This window comes from Calonectris borealis, chromosome 9 (genome assembly GCF_964195595.1).
Source record: "Calonectris borealis chromosome 9, bCalBor7.hap1.2, whole genome shotgun sequence".
NCBI classification, from domain to species: Eukaryota; Metazoa; Chordata; class Aves; order Procellariiformes; family Procellariidae; genus Calonectris; species Calonectris borealis.
Window position 1 is genome coordinate 15,262,842 of NC_134320.1, and position 19,817 is coordinate 15,282,658.

The following is a 19,817-nucleotide window of genomic DNA, read 5'->3' on the forward strand; positions in this document are numbered from 1 at the left end:
AGGGTATGAGATGTGATGTGCGAGCATTAGTCCCGGCGGAAAACCTTGCGTCATGTGCCCGCGGGTTTGTTTCCCATTTTTGTCTTGATGCTTCCAGGCCTGCTCGGAGCCTTCGGTGTCTGAGCTGCATCGCGGGCACTTCCCGCCTTCCCAGCGGCAACGCCCAGACATGGGGGGTCGGTCCTGCAGCCTGGGAACTCGTGTTCTGGTGCAGGCCTGTAGGTGTATGCTACTGCCAAGTCAGCAGACCTCCTCGCTAGAAATCAGATCTGGCCCTTTGTATTTGAAGTCTGAGAAGTCTAAAAATGTCCAGCATTCAGCATCGCTCCATCCCCGGTGTCTGTATGCGACTGCCTCAAGTGAGGCTGGTCCTGCACTCCCGAGGGGTCAGCTCTGAGAGTACCCGTCAGCAGACAGAGAGGCGGGTCTGCTCCCTTGTCCTCTCCTCCCAAGGCTCTTCCCGAACACCGAGTGTCGGCAGGCTCTGCCCGACATCCTGCTCACCGCTTTTGTACGTGCCGCGTGCCCGCTGGCACCGCATCTGCCCTGGCAGGTGTTCACCAGGCACCGCGACAACTCCGCTTGAATAGCATTGATGCAACTCATTAAAAATGAAATCAAAATATCCACTTTGGGGCTTTTGTACCCTCCCAGCTGCATGACCTTTTCAAGCAGGGTCGGGGGGGGCTCTGCCCCTCCTCTGAGGCCACGGCACCGTGAGAGCGGGAATGCAATGCAACCTGAGCAACCATGTCTGACGTTAAACGGTTTGCTCCAGGAGCCTGGAGGTCTTTCCAGCTCTCTGGGATCGGGTGTGTGGGCTTCCCCCATCGTCTGAGCCATGCCAGCAAGCCCAGGTCGTGGCTTTGGCTGGTGGTGCCCCCATCTCCTGCTGCTTTTATTGACATGAAGAAACAACGTTGTGGACATAGAATACTGTAAATCTGCAGGAAATGTTCTACACTTACTGTGGTGGGACCCCGATGGGTGTGGCTGTGCAGCAAAGCGCTTTCTTGCCCTGGGAGGGCTACAGGAGCTGGGCAGGGCCAGCATTTCACTGATCGTTACCAGTCGGAGGAGGCTGAGGCGGGAGGGAGGCCTTGCGGGGATCAGAAACAACTGCCACGTTTAAGCCATTAGCCCTTTAAACTTTTAAATCCTAATGGCACAGTTCCTGTGACACAAAATCAAACACTCCACCCGCACCCTTAGGCTGCAGGGATGATGGCGGTGGCGCCAGGATGCTGGCAGCTGCGCGGTGGCTCCCAGGTGCGTTAGGTTTTTGGGGCAGCTCATTTCATCACAGCTTCATCAGATTCCTATTTTCTTCAGGTACGGCTGGGGAGCCGGCAGCCCGCAGCCGCTGGCAGCTGGGCTGCCAGCCCGGGGCGCGGTGGCTGTGCAGGACCGAGCCCCTGGGGTGGGAACCGGCGGCCACCGTCCCTGGATCCGGCCAGGAACGGGGACCTGCAGGTCCCGCCGCGAAGCGGGAGCGCTGCACCCCACGTCGGCAGCCGCGCCTGAGCCTCCGGCCACCGCGCTGCCTCCTTTCTTGTGTCCCGGAGACCTGCGACAAGCCGGGGTCGTTCTGCCAAACGCTGCGTGCCGGGGCACCACGCAGCAGCCCAGCACCTCCACGCGGCAGCACCGAGGACTTCGGGGACGCCTCGCGTGGCGCGGCAGTGGCCCCTCCCGCGAGAAACCGCGCACACAAAGCGCGCACGCCTGTCGGTGCCAGCAAACGTCTCCAGTGAAGCAGCACGTGTGCAAGACGCCACGCGTGCGCAAGAGCCTCACGCGTGTGCAAGAGTGCCACACGTGCATAAGCCTCGCTCACGCCCAGGTGCGCGCAGAAGCCCCACGGGTGTGCACGAGCCGCCCCCCGCGCACGGGCACAGGCCCCGCGCACACGCATGAATCCGCGTGTCAGAGCTCCCTGCGCGGGTGCAAGACCCCCCGCGCGTGCGAGCGCCTGAGGCGTGCTGGAGCCCTGCGCGCGCGCCGGAGCCCCGCGCGTGCCCCGGAGCCGCTCGGGCGGGCAGGGCCCCGTGCGCGTGCCAGGCGCCGGCAGCCCGCCAAGGCCGACCACGCGCGCGCACGGCGCCGCACCGCGGGCGCGCAGGCGCAGAGCTGCCGGGGATTTGGCGGTCCGCCGGCCGCCAGGGGGCGCGCCCCGGCGGGCCGAGGCGACGGCGCGGAGGCCCTCCCCTCCCTTCCCCTCCCCTCCCCTCCCCTCCCCCGCCGGCGGTTCTGACGCGCGGCGGGGCGGGGCTGGCCGAGCCGGCGGCGGAGGCCGGAAGCGGGCGGGCGGCGCGGCGATGGAGGCGCCCTCGGTGCCGGCCGCCTCGACGTCGGGCGCGGCGGGGCGCGGGCCCATCAAGGGCATCCTGAAGAAGGGCGGCGGCAAGCTATCGGCGGGGGGAGCGGCCGCCGGGGCGCGGCGGGCCAGCCCGGCCCGCGACGAGGACGAGCATGGGTGAGGGCCGCGCCCAGCCCGGCCCGGCCCAGCCGCGGCCCCGGTGGCGGTGAGGCGGCGGCGGGTCCCAGCAGGGCCTCCCTTCCGGCCCCGCTGCATCCAGCCGCCCCGCCTTTCCTCCGGGAGAGGGCACCTCGGCGGAGCCGCGTCTCCGGCCCGGGCTTCCCGGGCTCTCCCGTTTTTAGGGATGCTGCTAAGTGGGCGGAGCAGCGGTGGGGTAAGCGGGTTAGCGGGTCATCCCCGTGTGCTTCCCGTGCTGTGGCGGTCCTGGGGCACAACTCCACACGTCCGCGGTGGTCGGGCGGTGGAAGCACCTGCTGAGGCTGGAGGACCGCTTCGGGCAGGGCCGGTGTTGAGCAAGGGGTGCCGGGGTTGTGCACCCGGGGGGAGGGAGTGAGGGCTGCCTGAGCGAGGGGAGCAGAGGGACTGTGGTCGTCACTCCTACCGACAGCAGCTGGAAGAGCCGATGTGATTCTTTGATGGTTTTGAATGCTGTTATTACCTTTAAATGCTCGTTCAGAAAGACAGAAAGGTTTTCCAGTTGCTACAAGGATAGTTTATAGTTTGGGAAATACGCTTTGCCATGGGAGATTTACTCTCAGTCGTCTTCTCAAGGGTAGTTTATTTCTCGTTAACCAGAAGCATGTCCCTGGGGACAGGACCTCTCCTGGGTTGAAACACAAGTAGGACGTATTCTTGGTTGTGCAAGATTCATCTGTAAAGATCTCACAGTTGAGAATATGCGCTGGCCATGTGGTTTGTATTTTGAATGACAAGAAAATCTTGATTTAATTGTAACATGCTGAGTTAGTCCAAATATGCAAGAAGGCGTCTTTAGCGCCAGCCAGCAGCTGCCCTTGACCGGTAAGAATTCTTGCACTCCTCCTCACGTTAGCACCCAGTATGCGCTGCCTAGCGTTGCTCTGAGACTCCATTGCATTGTGATGACCAGGATTTGACCTGAACTCTATGTTTCTAAAATTGCTTTTGATGGTTTTCTTCATTTGGGACCTCACTCTTGCAAGGAGAGAAATAATGATAAAATAAAATGGACATGCAATTTTTTTTTTGTATTATGGTAATATTCCTTTCCTCTTTGCCTAGTTAAGTCATGAATATAGTCTAAAGTCAGCAAGGTAAGAAGGAAAAGTTTTTGGTTTGCTGTGTTGCCTGTGTTAGCTGCTCCTGCTTTCCAGAGAGAAATTATTGCAACTGAAGGAATGAGATTATGTTTTTGAAGGAGGTGAATATAAGAGGCAATATGCTACGCAAATGTTGCAATTTTTTACCTGTTCTTTAGTTCTAATATCATGTAGCACAAGGTGTTTACTACCAGACCAGACATAACGTAAAACTGGCTGTTGTCGGCCTCTATTTCATTTTCTGCAGCCTCTGTTGTACCATCTTGAAGATTGATCAGAAATTAGAGTACAAACTGATGAGCCCAGTATATGGTGTATTGGTTATAGTACACAGTAATTTCTTGCAAAGCAGTTAAGTGGGCAGCAGTCCAGCTTCTATTTCCTGTTTACCCATGTGAGTCAATAAAGTCAATTAGATTAATTCTGAAATTGCCTTGCAAGGTAAAGTATATTGGCTAAACCTGGCAGGCTACATTAGAAGATTTCCTGGAAAGATCAGTATACAGTATTTAAATCTGGTTTGTGCATAGGTATTATTTTTGGTTGGCAACAGTTCATTTAAATCAGTGTTATTTCTGACTTCAGAAAAATAATTTTGTACATAAAAGAATGATAAGCAGTACAGCTCTGATTTTCCTTGAAGATTAAAAATTAGTTTATAAATTAAGGTATCTGTTTTCTTCGTGCACCTCTATCAGCAGCCTCTCTGCTTATTTCTAATACTGAAATTCAGATCTGAATACCTTTAAAAATAGCTGCAGATGAAAGAGCTCATTGTGTCAGCTGTCATCTTTTAAAGCACCATGTTCAGTAGAGCTCTCATGTATTTGCATCATTATTGACCTTGCACTGTTGTTAGTGATGATAAAATTCTTTGGAAAACTTCCTTAATGAAAATATGATGCAAGAGGGAAGCTTGTGAAATTGGGACACCACTGGAACTGCTTCCTAATTGGTGAGATCATGGTTTAATGGTAGATACGTTCTTGGCATTCCTGGTATACAGTATTTTTTGTTTTAAGGCTCCTGTAAGAGCCTGTGAACAATCTGATCTGGCATTTTACAAAGTATTTACGTAAGAGTGTGTGTGTAAACAGCCGTTGGAACAGGCAAGAGAAGGGTCTGCTATGGTAGGAGCAAGTGAGGTGTGAGAGATGTTCCTTTGAGTAATATTGCTGCAGAAACTTCTCGCCGTCAGGGTGTGGTCTCAAAATAAATGATTGTGTATATTTAAAGATGTAAGAGAATACAAATGAGCACTGCTGAGATTTTTGAAATCTGATTTCCCTGAGGAAGATTAGATTTCATATTTCTGTATCTGAAGGGGTGTCAGGAAGCATTTTCCTGTGATGGTCCTAAGTGCTATCATTAATGTTACGCTGCTCAGGCGTGCCTAAGCATGCTAAACTGGAGACAATCAAGGGAGGTGCGTGTTTTTAGAGCACTTAGTCACCCTCCTGTGATGGCTTTTTACATGGAGGGGTAAAATGACACGTTTGTCTGTTTGCCACTAATGATAACTTTTTTCCTAGCTGAATTTTAAATTGTGCTTTGGGAGGTGTTCCACAGCCAAGGCTTTTAATGTTGGAATCTAAGTTTAAAGAAATGAGTGTGAAAAACTAAACCACTAAAATCTTTCTCAGTCATGTATTTATAAGTTAGCTAGCTGTAGGCTGTCTAATTTCGAGAGCAGTGTATGCCAAAGAGATTCTTCTAAGGTTGCCAATATTATTACTAGGTATTGAGTTGTAAGCCCAGGCAATAAACCTTGTTGTGCTCTGGGCAAGTGCGGTGAACACAGAGCGTGTGATGGGAGTTTGTCCCATCTGTCATACTTCCTTTTCCACTAAGCTCTGTCTCTTTAGAGGGGCTGCGTACCATTTTTTGACTGCTATGGCTAGTAAAAATTCTCATGTGCTTACTATCTAACTGTATGATAATCTTATGTTAGTCATGATGAACCTTAAGCAGGTGTTTAGCTGATGTTTAATTGGTGATTTTTCGACTCCTAAGTAGGTAGGTTTGAATAAGTGGCATTCCTAGACTAGAGCTCTTGCTTTGTCGTCATGAAGCTCATGACACTCCACACTGCCAGAACAAGCAATCTGACTCGTCTGTTGTCCGCCTGCGTTGCAATTCTTGTGTTGCCGTTTGAACAAAATGATTAAATAGATCTGAAACCTCAAACATAAGAGTTCGGCATTGGTTAATATATGCTAGGGGGATTAAGCTCACTTAATTTGTATTCATTTCTGGAGTATAAGTCTGTGGCATGTAGCATTCAGCATTAACTCCCGCATCTATTTTTTATCCCTTTAGTTTTTTCCCATTGTATTATGCAGTGCTCTCCATAAATGTAAAATTTAGTTTGTGCTTGGAATTTTGCTGTATCAGTTTTGTTTTACAGATAGCATTCTGCTCAAGAGCAGTTGTATTACTGAGACTGAGTATATCTTTAAAATCAGGTAATTTGTTATTGGAACAGTCCGTGTTTAAATAAGAGAAGTTAAAGTCTTCTAGCCAACTGCCTCCCTCAAACCAAAAAAACCCAAAACAAAACAAAAAAACCCCACCCAACCCAAAACAAAAAAAACCAAACCAAAAACCAACAAAGCCCTGTAACATTTTCTTCCTTGAATAAGAATTTGCAACACTTCAGGAATATGTTAATGCATAAGGTAATATTAAATAGTGGAATTATTTTACTCTTCTAAAATTAAATTTCTTGGTTTAGTCTAAGGGAAAAACCATCTTGTATGAAGCTTTCAATAACCTTTTTAGAGAAAATGTGGAACCCGGTAGGTTCTGTTGATTAAACATTTCTGTTGCTTTTAGCTCAGTGGAGGGGTGACTCTTCCTCTGGCCACAAGGCTGTTGCTTTCCTTGTGGCTTATATATTTTTTCAGTCCGGGTGGCCTTTTGTTTCTGCAAATAAACATAAAGTGGTACATTCTCTGATTAACTGGGGGAATTCTAAATAATGTAAAATCACTGGTGCCTGTCTATGTACAATGTGAAACTCCCTCGGCTTAATTACAGCAGTGAATCAGTTCTGTTTTATGATTTCACTTTAGGGTGACAAAAGCAGTATTAATAACCAGTTTGTTCAGTGCTATTTATTTTACTGCAGGAAGTTATTTGGTTGGTACTGTTTATGCAACAGTTTCGCTAATAATCATAGCAGCTCACTGAGCAGAGGTGAGGTGGAAGTTACTTGGTTTTGTTGAAGTGTTGTGGGTTGTAATAAGAGGAAGAATGATTTTACAGTAACTCGTAACAAGAGCAAACAGTTAACGGGACAGTGATTGAACAAGACCGGTAGTCTCTTGAGAAAATATATGTATGTATATGAATAAGAATACATTTATAGATCACTGAGTTTATTTAGTTGTTGTGAATTGTTAGGGAAATTAAGTTGCATTGATAATTTGTCATGACTTAACTAAAGTATGTATAGAACAGTGTTTAATAGCCATACTTTGAACACATGCCTTTGTGTCATAACAATATTCTTTGTGCGCAGTATGTAGTAGAGGCCAAAAGAAATTCTAAATGTTCCTTTTCTGTGGCCAGACAGAACTAATTGTTTTTAGAATGTAAGAAAATTTAACCTCGTTTTCTTATTTCAGTAAAAAATCCCAGAAGTGGGACGAAATGAACATCATAGCTACGTACCACCCAGCAGGCAAAGATTATGGCTTGATGAAAATAGATGAGCCAAGTACTCCTTATCACAGGTAGGCTTGCTAAACTGCTGTCCTAAATGATGCCAGGTGACACAGTAGTTTTACAGTAAAATTGACTTTGTGGATGTTGTAGTATTTACTACAGCTGATTGCCTGACAGACTGTGCAGGCCTACTGGATATATGCAGCATATTCAGATTTACACAGCTTCTAAATAAAGGCTTATAGCTATCGCGGAGAACTGTCAAAAAGGACAAAGTCAATTTTTAGAAGGTTTATATCTAGCAGGCTTTAGGCTTTGAATGGAATAAATAAGTGTGACTTGTGTTGATTTTATTTTTTTCAGTTAACATCTGTGTGCTAGAATATAAAGTCATTCATATCAATATTTAAATTAAAGGAGTCTTTTAATTGAGTGTTGTAAGGTTTTGACTGTTTTATCATGCAAATTTTAAGCAACAAATTATTGATAAAGGCTACCTTCTTTGTTTGCCTTCCAAGCATGGTAGGAGAAGATGATGAGGATGCAGTGAGTGATTCAGAATCAAATGAGCCCTTAAAAGCAGATGTGTTAAGTAAAAAGTAAGTATTGTCATAGAAAATTGACTAAATGTTAAGATAATTTTCTCTTTCCTGGAGCAGTTTTTCTTTATGGAAAGGTGTTACTGGTTTCTCTAGAAGTCAAACTTTTGCTATTGTCAAATTAAGTAGTTTTCGGTGTTTGATAGTGCCACGGGTAGTTTAAACCTTTTGCAGGTTGTTAGTACACATAAATACGGCAAAAATAATGAACAAAGCAGTTTGTATGAGTGTTCTGAAATTTCGTGTATTTTAAATAGTGAAAAACTTGCCGCTTAAGCGTTTTGTATTGCATGTTTTATGTAGACTGGCAGCTGCAGCTGAAGGTAAAGGACCCAAGATTATAGCAAAGCAAGAGGAAAGCAGTGAGGAGGAGGAAGAGGATGAAGAATTAACACCTGAAGAACGAGGTAGGCATAAGTTGTTTTCTTTGTTTTGTTTTGTTTTTCCTACAAATAGTTTCAGATTTTCAGTAAGAAATATTTGGGAAGAAAAAGTACTGTCTAACAGAAAAATGTTGTCATTTGAAAATGGAGATAAATAGTCTTTGAAGGGTAAGTAAAAGATTGAACAAATATACTTTGTAATTGGAACTGTTTGGTTTGGGATCTATATATAAACAGGAACTTGCTGTTACTGGCTGCCCCCTTGTATACAAGCTTAAGGTATGGAAATTCTTCTTAAATCTAGACTTCTCAAATAAAAAACCCTTCTGGTTTTGGGATGAGGGAGTACTTCTTAGTCTGAACCCGTTTCAGGTAGACTTAACAATTCAATGAGTACCGCTGCAATTAAGATGCTACTAATTGCTTGCAAACATACAGATGATATTTCTGTTGTTTTCAAAGCAATTGTTAGATGGATCCAGCAGGAAATCTACATTTATTCCTAAGCAAATTATCTCATGCATCTTCAACAGAGATATTGTTTTGTGTTAGCTTGGGCTAGAACATTTTGAGGAAACAGTCAAACAACAATACTTCTAAGGTTTCAGGCTTGCGTTATCTAGCTGTTACTTCTCATCTTTCCTGGCCCCAACTTTGAGTGTGTAACCTTACTATTCTAAAGGAAGAAAAAAACAGTGTTGGGGCTGCCAATAAGCAAAGTTTAATTAAATTATAATGTGTTACTGCTAGACCTGCTAATGCTTAATATATGGAGCAAAGTTAGGCTTTAGGCTATGGGGAAAGTGGAAAATATTTTCTTCTACATGCGGTAAATATATCACTCATAACCGGCCTTTGGTAGCTAGCCAGGAGGCAAGTCTGACATCTGCAAAAGTTCTTCTTCTATCCCACCAGTACGTCTCGATTTGTCCTGAAGTTTACTTAGAAACAAGTCTTGTGAAACTTTGGAATTTCGTATGCTGTTACTAGATGCTTCTTTTGGTTCAGACTTGCTCTTACTTGCAGACAGGTTCTTTTAAATGTGCTTCAGCCGTTCCAGTCCATTAATTACTACCCTTTTTGTAAGTCAGACTCAATTAAAAGAACACTCCACTGCTTGAAGAAAATAATTTAATTCAGTGATTGCTTGATCATATTATCAATGGACTTTCAAAGTAGGAATAAATTTACCTAGGAAGCAGTTAGTTCCTCTCTGAAGAGGAAATAAGTTGATTTTTTTTTTTTAAAAAGGGAAGAAATAATTTGCATTTGTTTGTCCACAGAGAAGAAGAAACAGTTTGAAATGAAGAGAAAAATGCACTACAATGAAGGACGAAACATCAAACTGGCAAGACAGCTCATTGCAAAGGAACTACATGGTGAAGAAGAGGATGATGATGAGGATGAAGAGATGCATGATGCTGCAGATGTAGAAACAATGAATACAGAAGCTACCGAACATGGTAAGCTACTGATTGATCAAAAAGCATGTTTAAGTACTGGTGGTCCTTTCAACTGTTGGGAAATGAATACGCTCAAGTGTGAGAATGACTAGAAAGGGTACAGTATGAATGTAACGCTCAATGTGCAATACTGCGTGCTGTCTTGATAGGCAGATTTGTAGCATGGTACCAAAACCATCAGTATTGCTAATTAAACGTGTGGGCTTTTGTTTGTTGTGACATAACAGAAAAGCAAACACCTCTGCTTTGTACTATTTCCCCAGCTTAACTGATGTTTGGTAGTGAAGTTGCCAGCATCCTTTTTAAAGGAAGAGTCGTCTTGTACAGAACTCTTAAAGCTGTGGCCACACAGGAGAGCCTGGCCTTATGTTGTAGTTCAGTTCCCATTCTGCTCCCAAACCATCCTGTGGCCAGCAATGGGAAATCTAGCACGAATGTTTCCTCCCTGTTGACAGGAGTGTACCTAACTTCCTAAGTAAGAACTTCTGCCTATCTTACTGTAATTAAAACTGCTGTTAGGACCTCAGTATACACTTGTCCTTAAGCAGTAATGTTCATTTCTATAGTATGGGATAAGACCCTCAGCTTTGCTTTTCGTGTGGTTACTGGAAGAAAATCTGGGACTTTTAGCTGGGAGCTGTTTCTGGAACCTGCTTCAGGGCTGTCTCTTGGTAGGAAACTCATAAAACTATAGAGGCTGACAGAACCTCTTTCATCTTTAAGTTCTTTCTGGGTGAAAAGGGTATATTGTTATAATAAAAGTCTTCATTTTTGTGGTGGCCTTCTGGTGAATAATTACAGCTGTTCGCTACCCGCCTCTGTGTGTAACAGCACTTCAAACAAGTTTTTGGCATTAAAAAAATAGACATCTGTTGCTCATGAGACGAGTGGCAATAAAGTCTGTAAGCCTCATTCATCTGTTGTTTGGCAAAGCTATGAGATGTTAGCACAATCTGCAGACTTGGGAAGATGCTGCATGGGTTTAACTTGGTTCACATTTGCTTTTCACAGCCATGTGAACTAGGAACTCTTCTAAAATTAGTTTAAATTCCACACAATAAAAAGGTGATTTGCAAAGTTCCGTGTTTTTAAGTTCTGTGGATTGCACATTTTAGTCCCATTATTTATTACAGGAGGACTAATGCCTTCATAATTGCTCCGAAAGGGTCATTTGATATGTGTCTGAGACCCATTAGTGGACTGACTTTATCCAGTAACTTACCATACGCCTTATAATGGCTATTTACTAGAACTTCACTCTCCAGGGGAAAGGAGGGCTCCAATAGGCAACCTTATGACCTTTCTCCATGGCTTGAAGCTGCCATCTCTCTGCACTCTGCTGTAAAACAGAGGCAACTCCGCTCCCCAGCTGCATTCTCCAGTGGAAAGAAGGCACACCTTTGCAGCATTTTTCCATCTCTATTGTTGAAGTCCATTCCACCTTGCCTCATAACCAGCTTCAGAGCCACAACTGGTAATTATCAATTTTAGACTGCTCATGGCCAATAGATTCCATAAATGTAACTGTGTGCCAGTTTATCAACCCATTAACTAACTGGTTCACCTCCACACCACGGCATATAGAAATACTTTCCATTAACTTGATGTAGTTCTCAAATCTTTTTTTTTTTTTTGTATCATTCTGCTTAACAAACCTTGATGTTTCATTATCTCCTAATCTCTCCGTCAACTATCATAGCTTTTGGTGTCTGTACTTGATCTGTTCTTCTGAGGTTAAGTAGACTCACTTTTGTAGCAGCTGGTGAATTGAATACCCTCAGACTGATGATGCGTGATTCTTTGTGGAAGGGTTGGTCAAAGGATGATGGAATGTGGACAAAACTGTTAATAAACCTCTCTGTCTTCTGCCACTGCCCACATTTTAAGAAATTCCTACACTGAGATGACAAATGTTCAGCAACATAGCTGTGTTAAAGTAATGTCAAAGTTTTACTGAAATAACTTTTTTGAGATGACGTCTCTCTATCGCTCTCTCATCTGTATTCTGAGGGCACAAAAGAATCATGAATTCATAAATGTTCATTAAACAGATATTAGAGCTACAGAGTGTTTCTCAAATAGCTGGTTTCAACACTTGCTACTTGGGTTTTTTTGCTGGTCTGTGCTTTTGGTCATGCCATGCTTTTGGTCATATTAAGCAATTGGGTATTTAAAACAGTATTTCAATTTGGTTGTTTCCTTTGTGGAAGTGGATCAAAATGCTATTAATATTCTTGTTCCTGAGATTCCTCTGTTAGGACTGTAAGCATGTGGAAAGATAATTCATCTGGATACCTTTCGAAGAGCTCTTCGACTTCAAATTGTTATATCTAAAGTGCTTTCTTATAGAGCAGAAAAGGAGGGTTTTCTTTACTCAGTGTGTTGGGTGATAGAGGAGCTGATTTTTGTGATGGCTTATTTTGGCTTCACTCTGTTAAACTGACTAACAGCTCTGACGCTTGCTTTTAACTGCACAGGAAATGTCTGTCTTTTTCTGCATGTTGTATTGTAGCTACATTTTGATAATTTCTTCCATTCGACTTCAGTTCTTCTGAAGTTACGGAGATCATCTGGTGATGTGGCTACCACTCACCTATTATGTCTGAGACTGCCAATCTATGTAAGTGAGAGCTGGCATGCAGTGTCTTTTTATTCCAGTGGAATAACATGACTTCTATACTACTGATGATCATTCCGGGTAAAGATGTGACATGAGAGGCATTTCTTAGTGGTCTGTTGTGACTCTAGGGCTCCACTGGCTCCTGGGTTGTTTTTCAGGCAATTTGAGACCCTCTTCTCATTTGGAATTTTTTTTATCCATGAAGATCCCTTAAAGGTTCTGTGCTTCTCTTATCCAATGCTCCTTTCTACCCTCTAATCCTATCTGTTTTGTATTTGAGTAAAACTAACAGTATTCTTCTAATCTCTACACTCTCCTTTTGAAGAAGGGGCTAACGACTTAGGACAGGTTTTTAAGAAGGCTTCTGTCACATACCACCAGGTCTGCTAATATGAATTGCGCTTCTTGGTTACAGACTGAGATTTCTTGCTGATTGAAATGAAGATGGCCAGTCCAGTCAGTGATGGTGAGAACTGTTTGTCTATTTTTGCCCCTGTCTTCATCGTGGGCTGCCAAGTGTTTTAAGTGGATGGGTCATTCCTTTCTTCCCTCACGTAGCTGTAACTTATCCCACACATATGGATTCTAGCAGCCAAGCTTTTTGGTGGAAGAGAAAGTTCAAGCTGTAATAGACTGCATTAGGATTGCTTGCTTCAGCATTTCAGCTTCTCTGGAATTTGTCTGGCTACTCCCTATTTATGACTCCATGAACGACGTAAATAAACTTTGCCAGCAAAATAGTGACCTTCGTTCCTCTCCACACACACTTTTTCTTTAAAAATTCTCTTTGAAGTCACTGAAGGAAAGATTCCTTATGTAGGTAGATTTAAGCATGATGATTTCAGTGCAGACCTGTCTTTACTTCTGCTACACAAAAGTATCACATACAAGGGCGTGATCTACAGCGGTTCAATTGACAAGCAGTAAAACTATTGTTCTCTCCTTACGGTTCATTTAGCATTCCTTGCAGTGATAACCCTGCTCAGATACTGCTGATCAGCTTAGCTGTCAGCTCAGTGGGTGTGCTCTTTTGGCCTTTGGTAGATGCAGAATACATCGTGTTTTATTAACCACGGTGAGCGTCACCCTAAAGATGACTTAAGTGAGAAGGTTGGGAGCATACACAGATTGGTTCTGCTTGTTAGCTATGCAATTCACTTGTTAAACTGCACTTGTTACCAAGTCTAACTTGTGCTGAAGCTAACTGGCCTTTTTTAAGGAAGATTATCATCTGGATGTGGTTTTCTCTGATCTTTGCTTTATGCCGCTGAATTTTCAGATGTGCATATATATATATACACACACATATTTTTATACATATATAATGGGCTTTTTCACATGGAAAGCACTAATGAGAAGGAGCTTTCTCTGATATATTGCTGTTCTTTGGCTCAAAACCATGAGTTCAACATTTCCTGAAAAACACAACAGACTATGCTCCTTCATTTACAAGCTTGTTTTGTTTTAAAGTGTGTCATCTGGAATTGAAATTTGACCTGAAAAGTACTATGCTTGCTTGTGTTTCAGGAACCTCATATGTTAGTTCTGCAAATTGATCTCTCTCTTAACTCCTGGGTTAAATCCTCCCAATTCCAGGGGTGGTGAGCATTCAGTGCTTGGTGTGCTGAACAATGGTGTTAGCCATTTCTTCAGAACATGAGAGTGAAGTAACTATCTTGGAAGTTTCTGCACTCTCAGACTAAAAGCTTGTAGGTTGCTAAAATGGGTTGGCAAACATTACTTTTGGAGAAGCAAAGATGATTTCAGGAGGATTTTTGTGTGTGTTTTGAAAATATTCAATGAGTGTGAAGAATTATCTATTTTTTGTAATCTTTCTTATGCAGCACATGCTACTCGTGACCAGCTGGAAAGTAGAGCACACAGCATAGAAGAAATCTGTCCAGAACTGTAACTGCTTGTCAAAGACACAAATATAAACATCGCTTCATGATTTTTGCAATTAAGGCTCTTAAATATTGAGAAGCATATCAGTTACAATGTTGTATTGCCAAGAATGTTAATTTTAGACTTGTCCATTAGGCAGAAAAACCTGTCTAATTGATTTATTCTTGTGCCTAGTATTTCATGAAGAATACTGCTTCATATTCTGTTCAACCAGAATGGCATTCCCTGTATGTATAACGGCGGTTATCTTGCGTAATGTATTGTTACTCTTCATGCTTCGAAACAGACAGTATCTTTTGGTTTTTCACTATTTATTTGACAGTGTTCTAGGTGTGGTATCTCTTATGGAAAGGTTTGGGATTCAAGAGCCAAACGGTACAGCATGTATCAGATTGACATGCAAGCTATTTATCAGATGTGTTTAAAAAGGGATTATTTAAGTCTTACAACTTTTTTGTAAAACGTTGACCTGTTAATCTAGATTTCAGTACGTTATTACCTGTACTTTCCCAGTCTTTACAAGAAGACCTGTATTATTTCTTAAGAGTGGTGTTTGGGATCAGTTGTTAGTTTCTGACTAAGGCAGTACTAATGTCTGGTGGAGGGAATGTTTTTACACTGGAAATGTGCTAACTTGAACTTTGCATTTAACTCTTCTCTCGGGACTGGATGTTTTGTGGAGCTCTCTTTGGCTTATCCTGAGAACATGGAAGTTCCCTCCAACTTTTCTCTTAAAACCACATCCACTGTCACTCTTCTGGCTCTTGTGTCAAACTTTTGGTCCTTTCCAGTTGCATGGAGTGCTTGTGCTACTAGCATCTAAGAAAAAACACCGACCCATGAGCAAATCCACATCAGAACTGTGAAGATGAGCTGAGTTTAGACGCTGGCTGTTCTTTGTATAAAGATAACTGCTGATGATCTCCTACTCATTTGGGGTTGGTAACCTACATACTGAAAACCACTGGTCTAAATCTTCCTGTATCCATTGCAACTTACAGCATCTGTTTTTGTAAAATGAAGGCTGTTTGGAAGAACAGAAGGGAAACCGCCCAATTCAAATACTTGTTTACAGCGTGGTTGTATAGCCCCTGTAAGGAGGGATTCTGAACCTCCAAATTGCTGTAAACAACTTCCCACTCGGTGGAATCTGACTGGTGAATGTTCCAGTATTCAGAGTAGTTCCTGGGTTTTATTACACAAATGAAGTATACACTTAAGCTTTAGCTTGGTTATGGAATACAGTGTATATCTTAATTTTGATCGGAATTTGGTATGTTGCAAAAATCCATATAATTATATGGATCTATTTTAAAATGTCTTTTTGTCCACTGTATATGTGAAGTTTGAATAAAGGAATGAAAGTTATTTTACAGTTACATGCATTCTCAAGTGTGAGCTTTCATGAAATCCCAGAGAGACTGGGAGTGAATAAGGCAATAGGATGCTGTCCTTTGAAAGATTTATACAGGAATAATTCATTAGAATGGATGCATTGCCAAAGATACCTGTGATGGGGGTTGTAGTGTGCCTTTCCCAACTATCTCCTCTTCTTAGTAGGTAACAGGGTCATCAGCTGTGGGATACTTAGTCTTCTAAGGGCCTGAATGAGGATTAATAGCATCTTTTCACCAGAAAGAGTTGAACTCTTGATTCAGTCCAGTGTGGTGATGCTAATTTTTTAATATGGAGAATGCTATTTCTTCTTGTATCAAACATGGTCACTTACATAGAATAAACGGGGGCAAAGAGTAAGCATTTAGATACTTCTGACTCCTAAAGTCACTTACTGTAGCTTTAAATTTGGCTCCCAAGAATAGGATTTCAAAACTTAAAGTTTGTACCCTTTATATACCAGCTTGCAGTGTTCAGAGTGTTGGAGCGTCTGCACCAACCTGTATTTCAGACTGACCAGCTGATGGCCTGGGCTGCCCCAGCTAGGGCAGTTAAGTCCTACTTAACTGAGTCCTACTGAGAGAGTGGCAGCACTCAGCAAAGCTGGAGCATGAATGGGTCAAGCTTTGACCAATGTGTATGAGCTATCTTCTGCGATGCTGTAAAACAGGTTACTTGTACTTTGTGATAAGTACAAGTGGGTACTTTGTACCCGCAATAGAGGCAGAATCCATCAGAAGCAGCTCTTACATGAGCTAATGTCCTGCCCTCCTTCCTCGCATGCTTTCTGTGTCCAAGACCTCATTTTCATTTTGGTGCTCAGTGGGGATACTTTGTACCTTACAATGCCTACAAAGCATTTTGTTTAACAAACAAAATGAAAAAACCTTTGCCAATTTCCAGTAAAGACCTTTCCTGTAATGGCTTCCAAAATCCTGGATCAAATGGGTATGTAGCTTTCAGGTACAGTATACATAAATGCATGAAGATGGTTTTAAATGAAACTCAGAATGTACAGTAGGTCCCTTCATCAGTCAGATGATTTTGAGCTGTCTGGGTGATCTCCCTGTTTCCGTGCCATCAAGCCCCCAAGTTTTAGTTAGATACCATTTTGGAACTTGAACTGGTTTTAGTTATGGGTTTTATTAAAGACATTGTTCTCCTCTTCATTCTCTTCAATGGTAGCAAAAATTTTCTTTGTGCTTCTTCATCTCACTCACCTGGAGTGCAACCCGATGTACCTGACACTGCTTTTAACTGAAAGGCTGGTTTACTTGATTTTATCCAGGCTTACACCTTCATGTATTTTAAAAGCTAAAATACGCAGGTTTACTTTGCAGTAACTACAGATAGTCTACATAGCTTTTTTTACTAAGGGATGTCTGATTTCCTTCTATTCTGGAAATATCAATTATAGTTCCCTGCTGAATGGGGACAAGAGAAGAAATGCCTTTTCTCTTTTTACATTTGATGGGGACTTCGCTTGCATGTACGTCTTAATCTTGGGGTGCCTACGGTAAAGGCTCATTTGTACAGCAGAGTGTGGTGTAAAGAGGAAACAAAAGACACGCAGCCCTAACTAATGTGGACACTGAGCTCCACACAGCATCATAATTGTGAAGCTTCTTGCACAGGTTTAAGTCCTCAAGCTGCATCCTGTTTAGAGAAAATATTTTCAATATGCTTCCAATAGGAAGATCACTTGCAAATAAGAGCCTTAACTCCGTCTTTAAAGTTTTCTTCTGTCCTTAAAGTTTCTTTCACACCGAGTTGTACACAGTTCATGGAAACTGCAAATATTTTTTCCACAGCTCACTCTCTTGTGTTAAACTTGTATATCTTACCAGATCTCTTTGTTTCTGTAACATGCTTTTTGTGGTGTTTATTATGATACCACCTCACAAATGTAATTATTCTGTTTGAAACCAGTGTTAAGTGTCACAACATGAATAAAACCATTGTTTTCATTACTGCGTTATGGCACTAATACTAGATGTATTGGTTTGATTTCTTGGAGCTTTTTAGAAGAAACTGGCAGCTACTGTAAAGTTTGCAGGTGTGTTCGTAGATGAATATTTAAACCAGTATTGCAATTTCCTCATCACTGCAAATGAGGAAGTACTCTTCAGTGTAACTTTGATATACATCAGTTTGTACACACATTCAGATTTTGTGCTCCCTTAGCTACCTAGACATGAGGGTAGATCTGGGAACCTGAATTTAAGACAGTGGCACCACAGAAAAGCTTGCATTTTTCAAGGTAATTTTCTTTGGTGTTGTAGGATTAAAGCAAGACTGTCTCTTCATGGTCAGCATTGAGTAATGACTCACTAGCATTGAGTAATGGAAAATGACTAATACCAACTACTCCTTAGGAAGTAAAACTGTATTCCAAAAAAAAGAGCTGAGCTCTCTTTTCAATTGCACCCTTCAGTTGAAAAGTGGATTTCACAACATAAATGCAGCCTAAGCGATGCAAAAATTTCTTAACTTGCTGCTTTTTTTGTATGGGTGTGACAGATGCACTCAACTCCTTAACCAAACTAGCGGTAGTTTGGTTAGTTTTGGTGGGGGACAGCTCACAAAAATATACAATCATTGCATCTGTGTAACTCATAGTTTGGATCTGACATTTCACCAGTCTTAAAAAAAGAGAAAACCCCAAAACCCTAAACCACAACTGACTGAACCAAAAAGCTTCCCTTTCCTTCTGTGAAAGGACACCTTAAGCGAGGGAGGGATGGTAAGGGTACAGCAGGCATTCAACTTCTTGGAAAGGAAAGAAGTCTTATGTTCCCCTCCATCCTTCCATGTTGACTATTTCTCCTTGTGAGACCAAAAGGAAGTCAGGGGAGAGAGAACGGGTAGGGTAATGGAAAAGGATTAAAAAAATAGAGGTGGAGCTTGGTGCAGGTGATGGGGCACTGGAGAGATGGAGGGTGTGAAGACTGCAGGGGGTGAGCAGGCTCGCTGGGCGCAGGTATGGCAGCTCCTCAAACTCCTGGAGGAGCTGAAAATGAACATTATCAACTCATGTCAGCTTCCCAGCATTGCGTCCCTGTACCTGCAGGATGGAGCCTGTGACTCGGTGTGACATTGCTTCCTCTTTGCACGTTTAACTTGAAGAGAATAGTAACTTGTACTCCTCCTTTGAGGATGAGTGGGGATGGCTGACGCTCCTTTGCCTTTGTCATTTCTACATCTGGGAACACCAAGCAGTGCCAAACTTGTTAAAGCTCTTTTGCTGTTTTCTCTTAAGGGATCAGAAATCTACAATGTTCTGCAGTCCTTCACTACAAGGTGGGAGAGGACCAACATGGTCCTTTTCACTCCATGATACAGCCCTTTTGCCGTCTGAAAAGCCTTCAAAAGGTATTCTCAGCCAAACATTCTGTACAAAGCCCAAACACGCACACTTGGTATTCTTTGTACTGAAAAAAACTGCTGTTCACGTTTCTCCTTCAAAGACAACTTTGAATCTCCCCAACTGACACAAATCTGCAGTTATTTCAAAGATCTAGAACTGAAAACGCTGGAAGGCAGCCGGAGCGCTAACTTCTCCACGGCGCCTCAGAAGCTGCTGCTGCACCCTCCGCAGGCGGCATCGGCTGCCCAGGGAGCGGGAGCGGGTGTGACCTCCCACTGCGGCCACCGCCTCGCTTTCTGCGACACGACACGGCCGCCCGCCCAGCGCTCGGCGGGGCCGGCTGCCCTCTTCAGCCGTCTCGGCTGCTCCAGGCGGGCGGCTGAGGGGCCGCGCCTCACCTGCTCAGGGGGGCACCGGGCCGGGCCCTCCCGCGCGTGTCTTATCCCCGTGGGAAAAGTTCCCCTGCTTAATTAATGCCTTTAATTTAACAAAATTAAACAGTTAAAACCGATTAGCTGGGCAGCGCCTGGCGAGCGCCTCGCCAGCCCGCCCGACACGATACGGGCCGCCCCGCCGGCAGCAACCCCGACCGCCACCGCCGCGCCCCGCCCCCGGGCAGCGTCATCCGCCGCGAGCGACGGGCAGACCAGCCTATCGCAGCGCTGGAGCGGTCCCCTCAGTGTTTATGAGCGCTGGGATTGGTTTTCCTGGTAGCCGTGGCAATGGAGCTTGCCAATTGGTGGGAGGCCAACGGCAGTTTTCCCGTTGGCTTACCACGCTGTTACTCTTTTGGACGCT

The 19,817-nt window shown here is 43.7% G+C and overlaps 1 protein-coding gene across 7 annotated transcripts in view; it reads left to right on the forward strand.

Annotated features, from left to right (window-relative positions):
- Positions 1 to 2,286: 2,286 nt before the first annotated feature.
- PPP1R2 (protein phosphatase 1 regulatory inhibitor subunit 2) overlaps positions 2,287 to 19,817 on the forward strand; it is a 40,522-nt gene continuing 22,991 nt past the window's right edge. For 2 of the 7 annotated variants that reach the window (XM_075158391.1, XM_075158392.1), the window contains exons 1-5: positions 2,289 to 2,476; positions 7,248 to 7,355; positions 7,806 to 7,886; positions 8,190 to 8,293; positions 9,553 to 9,732. In XM_075158391.1, coding sequence (XP_075014492.1) covers positions 2,319 to 2,476; positions 7,248 to 7,355; positions 7,806 to 7,886; positions 8,190 to 8,293; positions 9,553 to 9,732 — 631 coding nt within the window. In that variant the 5' untranslated portion in view covers positions 2,289 to 2,318. Of the gene's footprint in view, positions 2,477 to 7,247; positions 7,356 to 7,805; positions 7,887 to 8,189; positions 8,294 to 9,552; positions 9,733 to 10,982; positions 11,207 to 12,767; positions 12,819 to 14,196; positions 17,093 to 19,817 lie in introns of those variants that run through there. The other 5 variants (XM_075158387.1, XM_075158393.1, XM_075158389.1 and 2 more) reach the window with 5 other exon arrangements.